The sequence below is a fragment of the Argiope bruennichi genome, chromosome X1, assembly GCF_947563725.1.
Source record: "Argiope bruennichi chromosome X1, qqArgBrue1.1, whole genome shotgun sequence".
NCBI classification, from domain to species: Eukaryota; Metazoa; Arthropoda; class Arachnida; order Araneae; family Araneidae; genus Argiope; species Argiope bruennichi.
In genome coordinates, this window is record NC_079162.1 from 133,995,668 (window position 1) to 134,010,842 (window position 15,175).

The 15,175-nt window shown below is 30.3% G+C and overlaps 1 protein-coding gene across 2 annotated transcripts in view; it reads left to right on the top strand.

Moving 5' to 3' along the window:
* The window catches only part of LOC129958127 (tyrosine-protein kinase Btk29A-like), a 115,299-nt gene extending 101,515 nt beyond the window's left edge, over positions 1–13,784 (top strand). For both annotated transcript variants that reach the window (XM_056070326.1, XM_056070327.1), the window contains exons 7-13: positions 1,929–1,993; positions 2,090–2,196; positions 3,241–3,329; positions 6,755–6,953; positions 12,150–12,268; positions 13,014–13,171; positions 13,455–13,784. In XM_056070326.1, the coding sequence (XP_055926301.1) occupies positions 1,929–1,993; positions 2,090–2,196; positions 3,241–3,329; positions 6,755–6,953; positions 12,150–12,268; positions 13,014–13,171; positions 13,455–13,532 (815 nt within the window). In that variant the 3' untranslated portion in view covers positions 13,533–13,784. The remainder of the gene's footprint in view (positions 1–1,928; positions 1,994–2,089; positions 2,197–3,240; positions 3,330–6,754; positions 6,954–12,149; positions 12,269–13,013; positions 13,172–13,454) is intronic.
* The last annotated feature ends 1,391 nt before the right edge of the window (positions 13,785–15,175 follow it).

The window sequence follows — 15,175 nt, forward strand, 5'->3', positions numbered from 1 at the left end:
TACCTAATTTTCTCGAAATTTTACCTAGGTGGAAGATTTTCTCTTTCCATTCACTTAAAGCTTGCAGCTAAAAATGGTCACAACCACACAGCATGGAGACAGTGGATTTAGATGTTATGATTTTTCCAATATTTATTTATTTATTTTTTTGTTAAATACAAAATTTGAAGGAATTTGCTATGTCTTTTGCATTGTTGTAAGACATGCAGCTGAAAATAGTCATGACCACATCACCAGACAGACAATGGATTTAGGTGTGATTAAATTATTATTACGAAAATGAGAGAATTTTGTATCGGCTTTTCGAGTGAAGACAGGGAAAAGTCATTTTTGTTCATTTCTTTGTCTCCTGAAATATGTACTAATTACCAATATGCCATTCGATTGCAAGATGGGTCTAGTGTCGGTACTGTTTTAGGTAAATAAAAAAAAGAGCTTTAAAAGTTCGGATTCATTTTTTTGATATAAACAGCGAAATCTTTTTACGAGTAGTTGATTGCAAGCCTCTGGATTATTCGCTAATGCATACTGTCAGCAATTTGGTATTCTACATGATGCAGCATCAATGACATTACTAAATGACTTCCGACTTTTATTATTTGTTAAGAAAATAGACTTACGAAGATTACATACTTCAAACTGAAATATTAGTCAAGTAATCAGCACATGATGTGAGCTACACTGCAAGCATTAATCGGAAAGCATTATTAAAAAAAAAAAAAAAAAGATATTTTGAATTTTCATTACTTGTGACTTGAATATGGAAAAAGGGTAATCATTACTACTCCCTATAGAGACAACAACTCCAGATGTATCAAAAAACTACTCTACACTAGTCTTCAAAATGCGATTAAAACGGATTACAACTATGAGCGAGAGGCCTAGTGTTGCCAAAATGTATTTAAGAAGGAATTCATATTTCTTCAAAGTTTAAATGACGCGTTATTTTTTGCATTTGTTTCTACTTAATTTTATCTATTGGATTAAAAATATTCATGGCTGCCTGTTATTTCTTGTCAACTATTTCTTCCTGTCGAATATATTCTGAATTTTGAAATAATATTGAAATTGATTATAAAGAATTCGTAAGCATTTATTTTTGTAATGAGTTTGTGCAATAGTATTTATGCTACAAAAAGTTTATCGATATTCCTTTAAATACAAAAACATTGATACCAAATGCAACAATGTAATATAATAGTAATTTGCTCGTATTTATTGTCTATATCTATCGCCAAATTCAATAATTATTTACAAACCAAGCAAATTAATTTTGTTAACAATAAATCAAATAATGGGAATCCCATATATTTAAAAGAAATGTTAAATAACATAAAAAATTACGATTATTTAATATTTCAAGTTTCCTTCAGGCCGTCATTTGAATGGCATCATATCGGATGAATAAGCCATTAAAACTTAGGACTGTTTTTAACCCAGTAGATAAACAGACTCTTTCACTACATGCACACTTTCTGTTAAAGCTGAAATATCTTTTAACTTTTTTTGACTGCACTGTGGGAACTTGGCCTCAAAAGACGATATTGAATTTCTTGCGTTATTATCGATAATATTCTGAATATCATGGTTTTCTCTCTATATCTGCGATTCATTTGCTTACTGATTATGAGTTAATATTCCTGAATATTTCAGCAAATTTTCGTCGCTTATTAGGTTTTAATTTGGGGATAAATTCATTTTTTAAAGTTCTTTTCTTTTTAAATCGACCACACTGCAAATTACTGAACCCATGAAGATTTTATCACGAATGTATTAAGAATTCATTGTGATAAAAATATTTCATCAAAAACAAAATAATCATTTTAAGATACTACTGAAATTCTTCCGTAAATATTTTGATATTTTAAGCTGATTTATACCTTTCACTGAATTAGTAGTATTAAATCAACTGCAAATTGTTTTCTTAGACAAGTGGGAAATCGACGCCTCAGAACTTACTTTATTGGAAGAACTCGGAAGTGGACAATTTGGAGTAATTATTTGTTATAATTCTCATTTTTTTCAATTCGTTTATTCATTACATATTTAAGAAAACATTTATTTAACAATTATATATTTATATTTACAGGTAGTTCGGAAAGGCAAATGGCGGGGGCATATAGACGTAGCTGTCAAAATGATGAAAGAAGGAACTATGTCTGAAGATGATTTTATCGATGAGGCGAAAGTTATGACGTAAGGAACAACGTTCTGATTTTTCATCATGTTGTGAGTTTTAATTTTCCATGCATGATCATACATTTGAATCAAGTTTCTTCTACTTTTTATAAAATGTATTTTGTTGCTACTTGTGGATTTCCCAACAGATTAGGATATTCATATTTTAGAAAATCCGGCCTCATACCGGGAATTTTCCAAGAAAAATTTTGGATTTAATGATTCTACATTTACATCCAGAAATATTGAGAAAATTTAATAGATATCACTATGAGTCTTTTTGAGAGAAAATCATTTTTGACTTTTCTTTCTGTTTTTAAAAATTTGCTGGATTGAATGTTCTAAGAACTCCAATCGATTAAAAAAAGAAAGCTTCAATTCTTATGCTAGTTGAATCATATTTAAATTTTATAAGCTTCATGTGTGATGTGTTGGATCATGCTACCTTCATACTGATTTTCTCATTTTTAACATATATACGGCCAGTAGTGACGTAGTAAAGATAAATAGCCCATGGAAGTCCTCTCCTCATCCTGTTAAGCATAGAAAACGGCATAAATGCCCTAATATTCTGCCTTTGCGTTACCCAAGGCATTTATCACTCCCATAGAATAGGAATAGTGGTCATAGTTCCAATTTAATCCTTTACCCCTTCCTTATGTCCTTCTCCGTTAATACACTGCCGAGAGTCAGTCTCTTGATAAGTCCTAAATTTAAACAGCTATAATTTTTAACAGCTTAAACAGCTAAATTAAACAGCTTATAATTTTTAAGCATAAGAACAATCAATTTCTTTCGCTGAATTCCTAGATTTATCAAGCCTGAACATTTTTTTCCATAAATATTTTTACTTAATTGTTCATAAGCATAAAAAATATTGTGTAAGAAACAATTGGTAAATTGAAAAAGAAAGTGTTGAATTAGTAAAAGCTTTTATAGGAAATGCTTCAAAGACATATATGACAATCTTCTCGTATATTACTTTCTGAATTATCACACTGAGCTTTGTTTTGATTTTTTCCTTCATTATTTCAAGTTACATTGCTTTTATTTTTGTTATAGAAAATTACAGCATTCCCATTTAGTTCAATTATATGGAGTTTGCACCAAACATAGGCTGATATGTATCGTCACAGAATATATGAAACATGGTAAGTTAGTACAAAAAACTTCTATTAATGAATATATTTCTAATAGAAGTAAAAAGAAACAATTTGTCATCAAAGTTTTGAACAAATCTAAAAAGTCATCCCCTAACTTCTTTGCAACTTCGGGTTTCAAGTATACCTTCGTCGAATAACTATGCATTTTGGAACCTCCTCCCCATTCGATTTAAAATTTGATACAGATATACAATTTCGGTATACAAACCAAATATAATATTGTTCGGCTTCTACACTTTTCAAGAATCAGAAGGATTGCGCTATAAACTGTAGGAAAGTGTAAATCGACTTAATCTGACAGGGTTTAACAAATGTAATAAACGGCGGGAAAACATTAAAGACGGGGACGTTAAAAGTAGGTAATATAAACTAATTTCACTCTTCTAAAGAATTGTTGCACGAGAGAATGACAAAAATGTAGTGCATGTGAGCAAAACAGAAGTCCGCTTCTGAAATTGCAATCAATCTGATGCGGTCGAAACATGAAATGAATCAAATCTTGAATCGTATTGAAGGCTTCAAGTAGAAATCTCTCTTAGGAAGGTCACAGTGATCCATTTCTGCGCCGACAGGTGGTATGAAATAATTATTCATAAAATTTTAGAATCAGGATATATGAAAAACCTAAGATGGTTTGACTATCGTGTAGAAAACCATAATGAAAATCTCTCATGCTTTTTGCTTATACGTTGCTAAATTTCGCATTCGACAAGGAAAAAAAAAAGTGGAATTTGGAAAGCCCTGGTAGGTTTGCATGCTTTTGATATTATCTCCTAAAAGAATCAAGGAGCATGCTTAGGAAACTGGTTGTGCTTAGAATAGTGATCGCTGCAGTGATGGAAGCGATTTGCTTCAATAGTCAGAATACCTGGCCTCCCTCAATTGTGAGTGAGGGAGGCCAATATATGATAAAATACAGAAAGAAAGAAACAATTGCCGGCTATTTGCTTCATTTTAATAAAATTTTAGGTGGGGGAGATTGGAACTTTTCAATATAATAATGCTTCAATCTATATCCCCAAGCAAACTTCACTGTGGTTTAAATCAACTTGATATCATTTTTAGCTGGTCAGCCTGATTTGTGTTCCATGGGGAGCGCATGTGATATCCTCACATGCTCATGTTACAAAATGATAAGCATTACTCTTTATTTGAAGAAATGAAATTAAGCACTAAAAGTGTTTAGTTTATTCTAATGTCAGAAAAATAGTAGTAAATTAAATGTTACCGATTAATGCTAATTAAATGTCATGTTTTTCAAATGATTAAGTTTAGAACAGAAATGATTATGATACTTTTAACTAATAAATAAGTCGTTAATAAGTATTTATTTATTTTTACTTGGTTGTAAAAAAATAAAAGGCTAATGTACTTTAACTTTGCCACTACTGTTTTTTGTATTTTTGCTAAATTGGAAGGTTGAAAATAAAATTTTAAAAATAATTATATGAAATATTATTTCAAATTTGTAACTTATACATTTTATGAACATTAATTCGAAACAGATTGAATATTTTAAATTTTATTTTAAATAAGTAGTGCTTAATTTTTTGTTACACACTGTAAGTAATATAATAATAATATATTGACGCTTAACAAGTAACATCTCTCAGTTTTCTAAATTTTACGAAAGTAATTTAATTAACGAATGTATCTAATTCCTCTCCTCTTCTTAAAGGCACATTTTCTTCAGTTGTGACAGGCTTCACGATCCCGAGGTACCCTAGTGATCTAGTCTGCCTTTTAGATTCTCCTACCCTTAGTCTGTTGCTTTCTGCTTTCTTCCTTGTTTCCATCGACGCCAAGCGAGGGAATCTCCATGAGAAGCTGTCGCAGCTCTGCTTCTTGCTTCTCATAAATAGCCGTAAGCCCCACGTGTTGGTCGTGCCTGGTGACCCATTAGACGGGTAGTGCACTTGGTCCCCGGTGTATCATTCAAGCGGTAGCTAATCATCTGAATGATTAGTTTGCTAGGAATCAAAAAGAAGGGGTTACTTCTTTGGGTTTGGCGTTAAGTATGGTCACTGTACAAGGGGTGACTCCGAGCTTATAGGTTTCGACTAGCATTAGTCTTCGAACCGAGTTTGGGTATATTCAATGCCGGTGGCTGTCTTCTCTTATTGGGCTCCATGACTGACTGTGCCGTTGGGCCCGAATAATTTTTCATGTCGCATGGACGCAAAAAAGAAATCTTCTTTCAGGGGGCATCATGAAGATCTCAAACTCAATAATATTTGTTACTCCACATTTTGATAGTTATTTTATAATTAAACGTGTTCCTGAGAAGAATTATTCCTTTAATGCTCTTTTACCTTTTCTTGTTCAGAAAACTTTTACTGTAACCATTGATGAAGTCACTGGTATCCGCAAGATGCATTCTGCTTACCTGCTGGTAGAAATTTCTCCTAAAAAGCAAGCATAGCAGGTTATCAAATTGAAAGTTTTACCCAGAATTCCCATTACTATCAAAGAAGTAATAATGTGTGAGATCTCTGAGAAGATACAATCCCAAGGTGTGACCCATGTACTCCGAATTATCATTCGGTGGGATAGACAACTATTACTCACAAAGCATTACATACTTATCTTCCATTGACCTACATCCGTATAAGACATATACGTTTCACACATAAACATCTCATTTATAGAGAGAGGACGCCCATGCGTCCAAGATGTAGCACTGATTTTACTAATAACCACATTCTTATCGAATGGTCAACTTTTAAATCCCACCGTTAGCACTTTTTTCCAATAATCGTTTCTACCCTTGCAAAACTTGATAAGTAAAAAACGGCACCGAAATATTTTTTATTTCTTAAAAATTATTCATTTTTTATTTTTACTTGTATTTAATACCATCGTTTTGTACTTTGTTTTGATACTTTTTTCTCTCCAATTGTGTTCCCTTTATTTTTGCTTTTAAATTTTATGTCAGTTTTATTAGTTTTTGATATATTCGTGCCTTGATCGGACATGCGCTTTAAAATTCTTCTTTCACTTATTGCTCGGTTTAATTTATTTTTAACCATGTAATTGGCACAGTTTAGCCAGGGTTGGCTCTTGTGTCAATAAATCCAAACCAAATCTTCCCCTCTCCCTTACACATTCTACACAGACGTACGGTCTCATGTTCAATCTAGACATGAAAGATTCTGCCATCATTTCATAGGTTGTGAAAATTCAGCTTTTTTTATATTTTGTAAAAGCTGGAAAATTGGTCGTGTTGTTTGCTAAGTGACGATAATAATAGACTAATTAATATCTTTTCTAAAATATTTATAATGTTTATCTCCTATATAATTTTATCGCATTATATTAAAGTTAGTGAAAAAATTCATCAATTTAATTTTGATTTCATTTTTAATACTTTGTATGAAATGAGTTCTTCAATATTGAACTCCTTTTTTCCACAGGTTCCTTGCTCAAGTACTTAAGGAAGAATGAAACAAGACTATCCACCAAGACCTCTGTCTTGCTAGATATGTGCATTCAAGTATGTAGCGGTATGGCATATCTTGAGCAACAAAATTACATCCACAGGGACTTAGCAGCCAGAAATTGTTTGGTGGGCGAAGGCAGTGTAGTGAAAGTTGCCGATTTCGGCCTCGCGAGGTCAGTAAGAAATTAAATCTAATTCTATTCTAAATTAAGATTTTTAAAGAACTAATCTAAGGAGAGTAAATACTATGTAGTTGCATTAAATGAATTTTTATCTTTTGAATCGAAACCTTACATCAGAAATTATCTTATTTACCACAGTATTTAAGAAGCAAATTTTATTATGTTTTGAATCAGAAAGAAATTCGAAACAAAAGGAAAAATGGCAGTTATTTATGTCATGTATTGAAAATAATATTTACAAAAGAGTTTGTAATCATTGCAATTAAATAGGAACGATAAAAAGAAGAATGAAAGAAAATATGAAGTGGATTTTCTTTCCTCGATCACATTGATTATATGCCAACAGTTTTACATTATAATAACACGTTTAAATAAATTTTGAGTATTCTTAAAAAATTGTTTCCTTTGTTGATTTCAGTGAGGAGAATGCAATTCTTGTATTAAGGGGCGAATTTCCAACAAGCCGCTTTTGAAACTACTTCTTTATTTACTACTCGAAATGAAACTCATAAATTGAAGGAGAGGCGAATTTGTTTGTAATTAAAGAAGAAGGATTTTGTTTGTAATTAAAAATACAAAATGACCGGGCGATTTTTTTTGTTAGTAAAATAATTGAAAACATTATTAAAATCTTTTTCATGAATCAATTTATTTTCGCTACATAAATTAGCACGATTGATAGAGAGGTTGTGTATAGTTAATCAGAGATAATAGTCCGTTTTCAATCCGTTTCAATTTTGAAAGATTTCTCTCACAACTTGCGACATTCACAGTAGTGAGATCAATTCAGCTCAATTGACAGCTAACCGCATCTGTTCAAATTTCCACCTTTTTGTTCCGATAACGTTGATGAAGTTGAATTTTATGCTAGCAGAAAATTATCAAAAACTTTTGAATTTTTAAAAAGAAATTAATATTTTGAATGATTGTCCCCAATGTTTCGTAGTAATGTAATTTTATTTATTATGTTAGAATTTTAATTAGTATTTTCAATGTAATTATTGTTTTGGCATAATTAATTAATATCGCTTTCTAATTAGTTTGGTGCCGTTTTATCCTTTCTTTTCCTATAACCTTTTTTTTTTGTTTGTTTGTTTAAAAGATACATTTTGACAAATTGGTATGGCAGAGTGTTTTTGAAAAAATTACATATGTTCTTTTTTTCATATTATTTAAATGTAATTATTGAATTTAATTATTAAATGTTGAATTTTATAAATATAGTTTTCTTTTTAAAACAATTATTACTTCTAGATAAGTTAAAAGTTTGAATCTTACTAATAAAATAATTAAACTTTTTTTCGTATGTAATGATTTTTATTAATGTTGAGACTGATGTTTGCAGTATGCTCAGAGGAAAGAGCATGAAATCAAATTTGTATATTATTATAATATTATCTATGCAACTTATGAATCAGTTATTTCCTTTTAATTTGTAGAAATCATTAAAGAACAAACAAGCCAGATTAAACCTTCATATTTTTATTTACACATTATAAAAATATAATAGATAAAATACATATGATAATTATTTGAAAAAACATGAGCAAACTGATGTTTCAATGTACTCACGCAGTGAAAAAAAAAACTCAAAAACTATTTATCAACATTTATTTTTCTAGATACTTACAAAGAACATAAATATAGCATGACAAGAATGTTAAAAGTAAATGATGAAATCAATTTTATTCAACAAAAACATGATAGATACTAAACAAAAGTTTTTTTTTATCTCCATATCCTAATGTTGAGCAATATACTTTTAAAACAGAACATTTCTGAAATGTATTTTAAAATGCTAAAGCTACATTGAATTAAAATTATAAAATAAAACAAAGCCATACAATATAAAACATTTAATAAACAAGAATGATAAATATAGAGATAAATTAAATGGGACATAAAGAGAAGAAATACTTTTGATGCTTTTTAAGAATTTTATAATGATTCAAAATCGATATGTTAAAGAAAGAAGAAAAATAGGGAAGCATTCATGTAGCAATGGAATTGGAAATAAAAAATATATAATAAATGCTGATATGGAAATTCATTTCAATGAAATGAGCTGTATTTTTAAAAACTGAAATGCACAATTGTATAACATGATATTATGATAACAATCAGTTTCAGTTTTAATACAAGAAACTAATGACATTAAACAATAGAAACAGTTGCTTGACATAAATTCGCCACCTAGAATCCATCACAAATCAGCAAATTTGTTTAGAAAACCAGTAATAATGTCTTCTGGAGTAATCCATTTCATTTCACCATTATATTGTGGTAGTATTGATAACTCAAATTTAGACGACCATAAACAGGTACAAAATAATGGAAAGTTGATGACCGGTTTTGCTACCAAAATACCAGTTTGACTTGCTCAGCAATGAATAATTAACTACAGTAAGTAAATATGGCTGCAAGTAATACAATTAATCACAAAAATACACTGAAAATTTATTTTTATGAATAATGTAATGAAACAAAAATGATAATTATCAGAAAGAAAACACTAATAAGAATGAATAGATTGCTCTTTTGTTAGTAGACATGACTGCCTAGCAAGAACTAAACAATATTATTACTAAAAGATAAAGAAAACTTTAAGGTTCATAATACAAAAGTAAAAGTTATAAAGCATTTTACAATAACAATCAATGCAAAAAACTAAAAATTAAATACAAAAATTATTTAATGTTAATTAATGGTCTTTGAAAGTTACACAACATGCACGTAATAAAAAAAATAGAGAGAATTGACATCATGTAAACATGTATAAGGGAGAGCCGCTGCAAAATATTTATACATTTTGATTTTTAAAATAGCTCTTTCTACTGTAACCCTTACATTGGATATCTTGCAGTTATCAATTCTTTCAGTTGCATTGAACTGAATACAGCCCTTTACAAATTTAAGACATTTCAATTTACATCTTATTTTTTGCAGTTCATGTTCAATTTGGAAACCTTTATCTTCCATCACATCATTCGATTTTAATATATCCATCAGATTGCTTTTAATAAAAAGCTCCTTGTCAGATATGCTAACACAGTATAATGGTGAAATAAAGCTGGTGGCTCTTGAAAGCATTATGCCTATCATACCTTTTAAAGTATTTTTATTCTTATAAAAACTGAAAGTCATTTGCTGTTCTGCTGGACAGTTAGGTTTCTGTATAGGAAATTAAGTGCAGTCAATAATGAATCTGAAGTCTTTATTTTCAGACTGGAACTGTTTTGGCATGAATTCAATAACTAATGACTTTACAGGACTTATAGGTAACAATTTCAACTTTTCATAAAAAATTGTTGTTGCAAAATTAAAACACCTTAAAATATTAGAATCTGAAAATTTAAACAAAACAGATAAACATTCATTTGAAATTCCAGTCCTTAATTTAACAAGGAACAGAAAATATAAATCATCTGGAAGCTTCAAGAAATTCAATTTTTGAAGATCTGCTTTAGAATTCAAAAAAGAATATATAGAGCAAACCCTCTCTTCAGTGAAACCTTTCAATGCCCTCATTTTAATATCTCAACAATATTCTCTGAAATGAAGGCCTTTTTTCCTACGGAATCCTGACGTTCTTGCAGCTCCTCCTGCTGATTGCTGATCTTGTCAATTATTTCAGAAAAAGTAATAGTCTGGGAAGAAACAGGGTGCATTTCACTGAAATCACAATTCATATAATTTTGTTTAATAATGAATTCTCTTGCATTTATATATTTAACTAAATGGCATGTATGTATTTTCGAAACTTATATATATATATATATTTCAGAAAAAGTAATAGTCTGGGAAGAAACAGGGTGCATTCCACTGAAATCAGAATTCATATAATTTTGTTTAATAATGAATTCTCTTGCATTTATATATTTAACTAAATGACATGTATGTATTTTCGAAACTTATATATATATATAATTTCTTATATGCAACATTTAGTTTATCAAATTAAGAGCACTTTTAACAAAATATATCAATTATAAACGCTGGTAACAATCAATAACAATAAGAAAACTAGATTTAAATCGCTAGTGAAGGATTCACATATTAAATAAATCTTTAAGAAATTTATTCACTTCCACACAAGTTTAGTATTTTAGCAGTTGTTAATTTTAAGCTAGGAGTGATATTTTTTGCAACAGGAGTTTGTTTACTTACATCAATTAAATTTAGATAAGATTTTGCAGGAAACATATCATGCAATATTCACGTAAACATTTTAAAACCTTCCAAGAATAATCAAAACTATCATAAATTTCATCAAATGTCAATGAAGTAAATTAGAAATGCACTCACGGTTTTCTTTGATTGTCCCCATTTGTTTCTGACGCCAAATCGTTTATCGATTTCTTTTTCTTCGAAGGTCTTACGCCCCCCCCCCCCCCCACTTCTTTGAAAATTACTGGAGCAGCTTTGGGTTTCAGTTTCCTATATTTAGTAAATAGACACACACATTGAAGGAATTTTCTTCAAAATGATCGGAGCATATCATCGACATCGAAGAAAACTTAAAACCTTCCATTCCAGTGCTAACAACCCAAGCGTTCGACAAGCCAGGACTGTTCAAAGGAAATTTTAAAAAACGTTTTATAACGAGAATCACTCTTGTATTTCACATTAAAGCAACCAGCAACACAAACAATATTTCGTCTTTTAACAGATAAGAAAATGATTCAAAATTATAATTTCAAACGTAATCAAAAAACCCGCTTTATACTGCGGCGGAAGATGTTAGTAGCAGACTCGTCGACGAAAGCGTTGAGGATGAAAGTTTAAGTGCCATGTACAGAAGCAGATGACTTGTGACTTTTACGCCACATGAATTGACCCTCACAGTTAAAAATAATTCTGAAAAGTACGTCAGTAATAAGAATCGAGTTTTCAAACCTGCATTTTTGTTCGAATTGTAATAATTCAAAATTGTCATTTTACCATACTTCCGTTCGATCTTTCCTAGTGCCAACATAAATAAAAAAAAATTGTATTATTTATTTTGTACTTTATTATTTACTTAATTAGCATTTTCTCATGTACTTACTTTATTAGTAAATTCCTTTTATTAGCTCGATATTATCAGGCATTTGTATTAATTTACCTTCGTAATATGTTAAATAGTTTTCTTTATGATGTGAGGATATAAAGAATCATATTGTAAACTAATTATGAAACATTTTACAGATATGTGATTGATGATGAATATACTAGTTCAGGAGGTGCTAAGTTTCCTATAAAATGGGCACCTCCTGAAGTTTTAGGCTACACGAGATTTAGCAGTAAATCAGACGTCTGGGCATATGGTAAGTTCCTTTTCTCATTTAATATACATTTTAAATTCTGTTTGCATGTCAACTGGTTTCAAAATAAATAAGGAATTATTTAGTAGGCTGACTACATAAAGTCTTGTATAGAAATCAAAATATTTATTAGCATTTTCGATACCACATTTTATTTCTACAACATATTAAGTTTCCTATCATATTTCATACCTATGTAAGTGGTGGCACCTTGTTTTAAAACGTCCATTTGAAATGTATAGACAAGCAATGTTATCTATGTTTGAAGGTTAATGATTCCAATTAAAATTAGTCTTACGAAAAATAATTTTTAAAAGTAAATAGAAAAATACTTTATTGAGATAGAAACAAATTTGTAGATGACGTTTGGTGAATGACTTATTTTTTTTCCTTTTACTTGAATAAAATTGATGTGAAAGTGGTCAGTACTCTCAAAATTTTCGAACTTCCTATTTGGATAATAATTGTTACATATACATTTATTATTCATTACATTCTAATAATACATTTTTTTATATTGAACATTTATAAATTCCCCGTGCACCACAAAGTATCACATGGGGCTTCTAATAATACATTGAGTTCAAAATACATACAAACACTACCAAGTGGCATTCTGTGTCTAGTTGCTGCTGCACTTTTCTTATTAGTACCGAGTAGTAGTACTCATTAATACTTAGTGAGTACTAATGAGTACTTTACAAAAATTGTATATGCGATATTTAAACAAGTAGATAAAACTTTTTAGGTGTGCTAATGTGGGAAATATTCACATGTGGCAAGGTTCCTTATGGAAGAGCAACAAATGCAGAAGTGGTAGAGCAAGTTCAAAGAGGACAAAGACTAGATGTCCCTAGAGCATGTCCTTGGGAAGTTTACGTTGTTATGAAATCATGCTGGGAAGAGGTAAGTTACTTTCTTTTTTTACAGTGTAATTAATTATTTTCAATATTACAAAAAACAAAAGCTTATTGGAGCAAAATAAATACTTTATAAGAAAAACGGTTTGATTTCTGTGAACCTGAAAGAAAAGCCAGTTTAAATATCTTTCACTCAAAACATATTGATAAGTGCAGAGTGTATTTAAATATAGTCTTGGCTAATATCCTGGTGATGGGCATTTCTTAACTGTTCTTACATATTTGTCATTTTAAAAGAGAACTTTTAAAAAAATTCTCATACTTTACAGCTGCCGGAAAACAGACCGCCCTTCCGAGCTCTAAAGTATGAATTAGAAAAGATTTTAGAAGAATGGGACATAAGTTGAAGGAAAAATTACGAAGAGGTGGCCATCAGTTGACTTTACATCTTGTTTCTGCAACTAAATTAGGTTTCATGTGCTTCTTAATGAATTTCGATATATGTGTGTTAGTGTTTCAATGTTTGTGCAATATTAGAAGAAGATGCTATGACACATTTGTTTGAAAATAATTCATTATTTCTCGGAAATGAATCAAAATTTCTTGAATTTCCTTTATTGTGAATAGAAATCTTATAAATAAAATAAATTTTTGTAAAATAGTTGAAGTTATTAAGCTCGGGTGGAATAATACATTTTTTTACATTTATTATTTAAAAAATCCATTAATGAACTCTTAAAAAAAATGGGATAAAAATAAATAAATAAAAACTTCATTGAAGCTATCTGTTGCATTAATGTGATTAAGAATTAAATGCTTCTGCATTGCGAATTCATAATTTAAAAACTAATATTTAATGCAAAATATCTTTTGAATGTAATTCAAAAGCATTTGACAACGGAAAAAAAATGCTCAGTCGTATTAATGGTAAGTTTCAGGGCGGGGGGGGGGGGAGTACAAATAGAAGGGCGCATTAATCAGGAATTTATAGAATTTTTAATGCACAAAAGAAATGACATACAATGTTGAGAGCAGTGTCGGCTCTTCTATTAGGACAGCAGCGCCCTTTCAAAATATTTTTCAAAGTTGTATTTTCCCTTATTATTTAATTTACTTACTTTTCCCGCTAAGAGTTTGATACTCTGAGCTTATATTTTTTTACTTTTAGAATCAAATAATCTACAAAAATGAAAAAGAGGATTGGTGTATTGTGAAAAACTGATGTAAAAATTAAACCTTATTAAAGTGCCTTAGCTTTTTTTTAAGGAGCACTTTTGTACATGCATGCATATATAGACCCATACCTTTCTAAGCATAAGATGTTTCCTGTTTTATATTAATACAGTTTTTACTGAAAAATTTATATATATATATACAAGGTGATTCATAAAGAATTATACAATTTCAATGTATTATAAATCAAGAACAATGTAAGATATTATATGTCACCTATAACAGAATTCTATGGGGTTATTTTATGTTTTGGAGACAGTCACAGATATTTTATGTGTGATCCCTCAGTTACATGACACTACACACATTGAGCCGGTAATCCATTTTCGCCCAAACGCGTATTAAGGTACCTGAATCAATTCCATCGACAGTGACTGTGACACGCTGTTTCAGTTCCGCTAGATCAACAGGAATGGGATGGACGAATACCTTGTCCTTTATGCACCCCACAGGAAGAAATAACAAGGGAGGGGGGCATTTGGTAAGTTGGATGTTGTAGTCCGCGCCTGGTCCAATATATCGGTGAATATGTTCATCTAGAGAATCTCGCATGTAGGCCAACCATTGAGGTGGTAAACTATCTAGTTGGAGAATGAAGTTCTCATTGTCGTCCTGCAATTGCGGATCAACCAAAGAGTTAATATATCCAAAAAAGTGGCCTCATGAGCAATTTGCTCGTGAAAAAAGAAGAGGCTATATATTTTATTTCTGGGCACTGCACAGACAAATTTACCTTAAGGGAATCTCGCATGTGCTGCACTGTGAATTTTTGATTCTCACTGACATGAAACGCTGCTTCATCAATAAAAACTAAGCG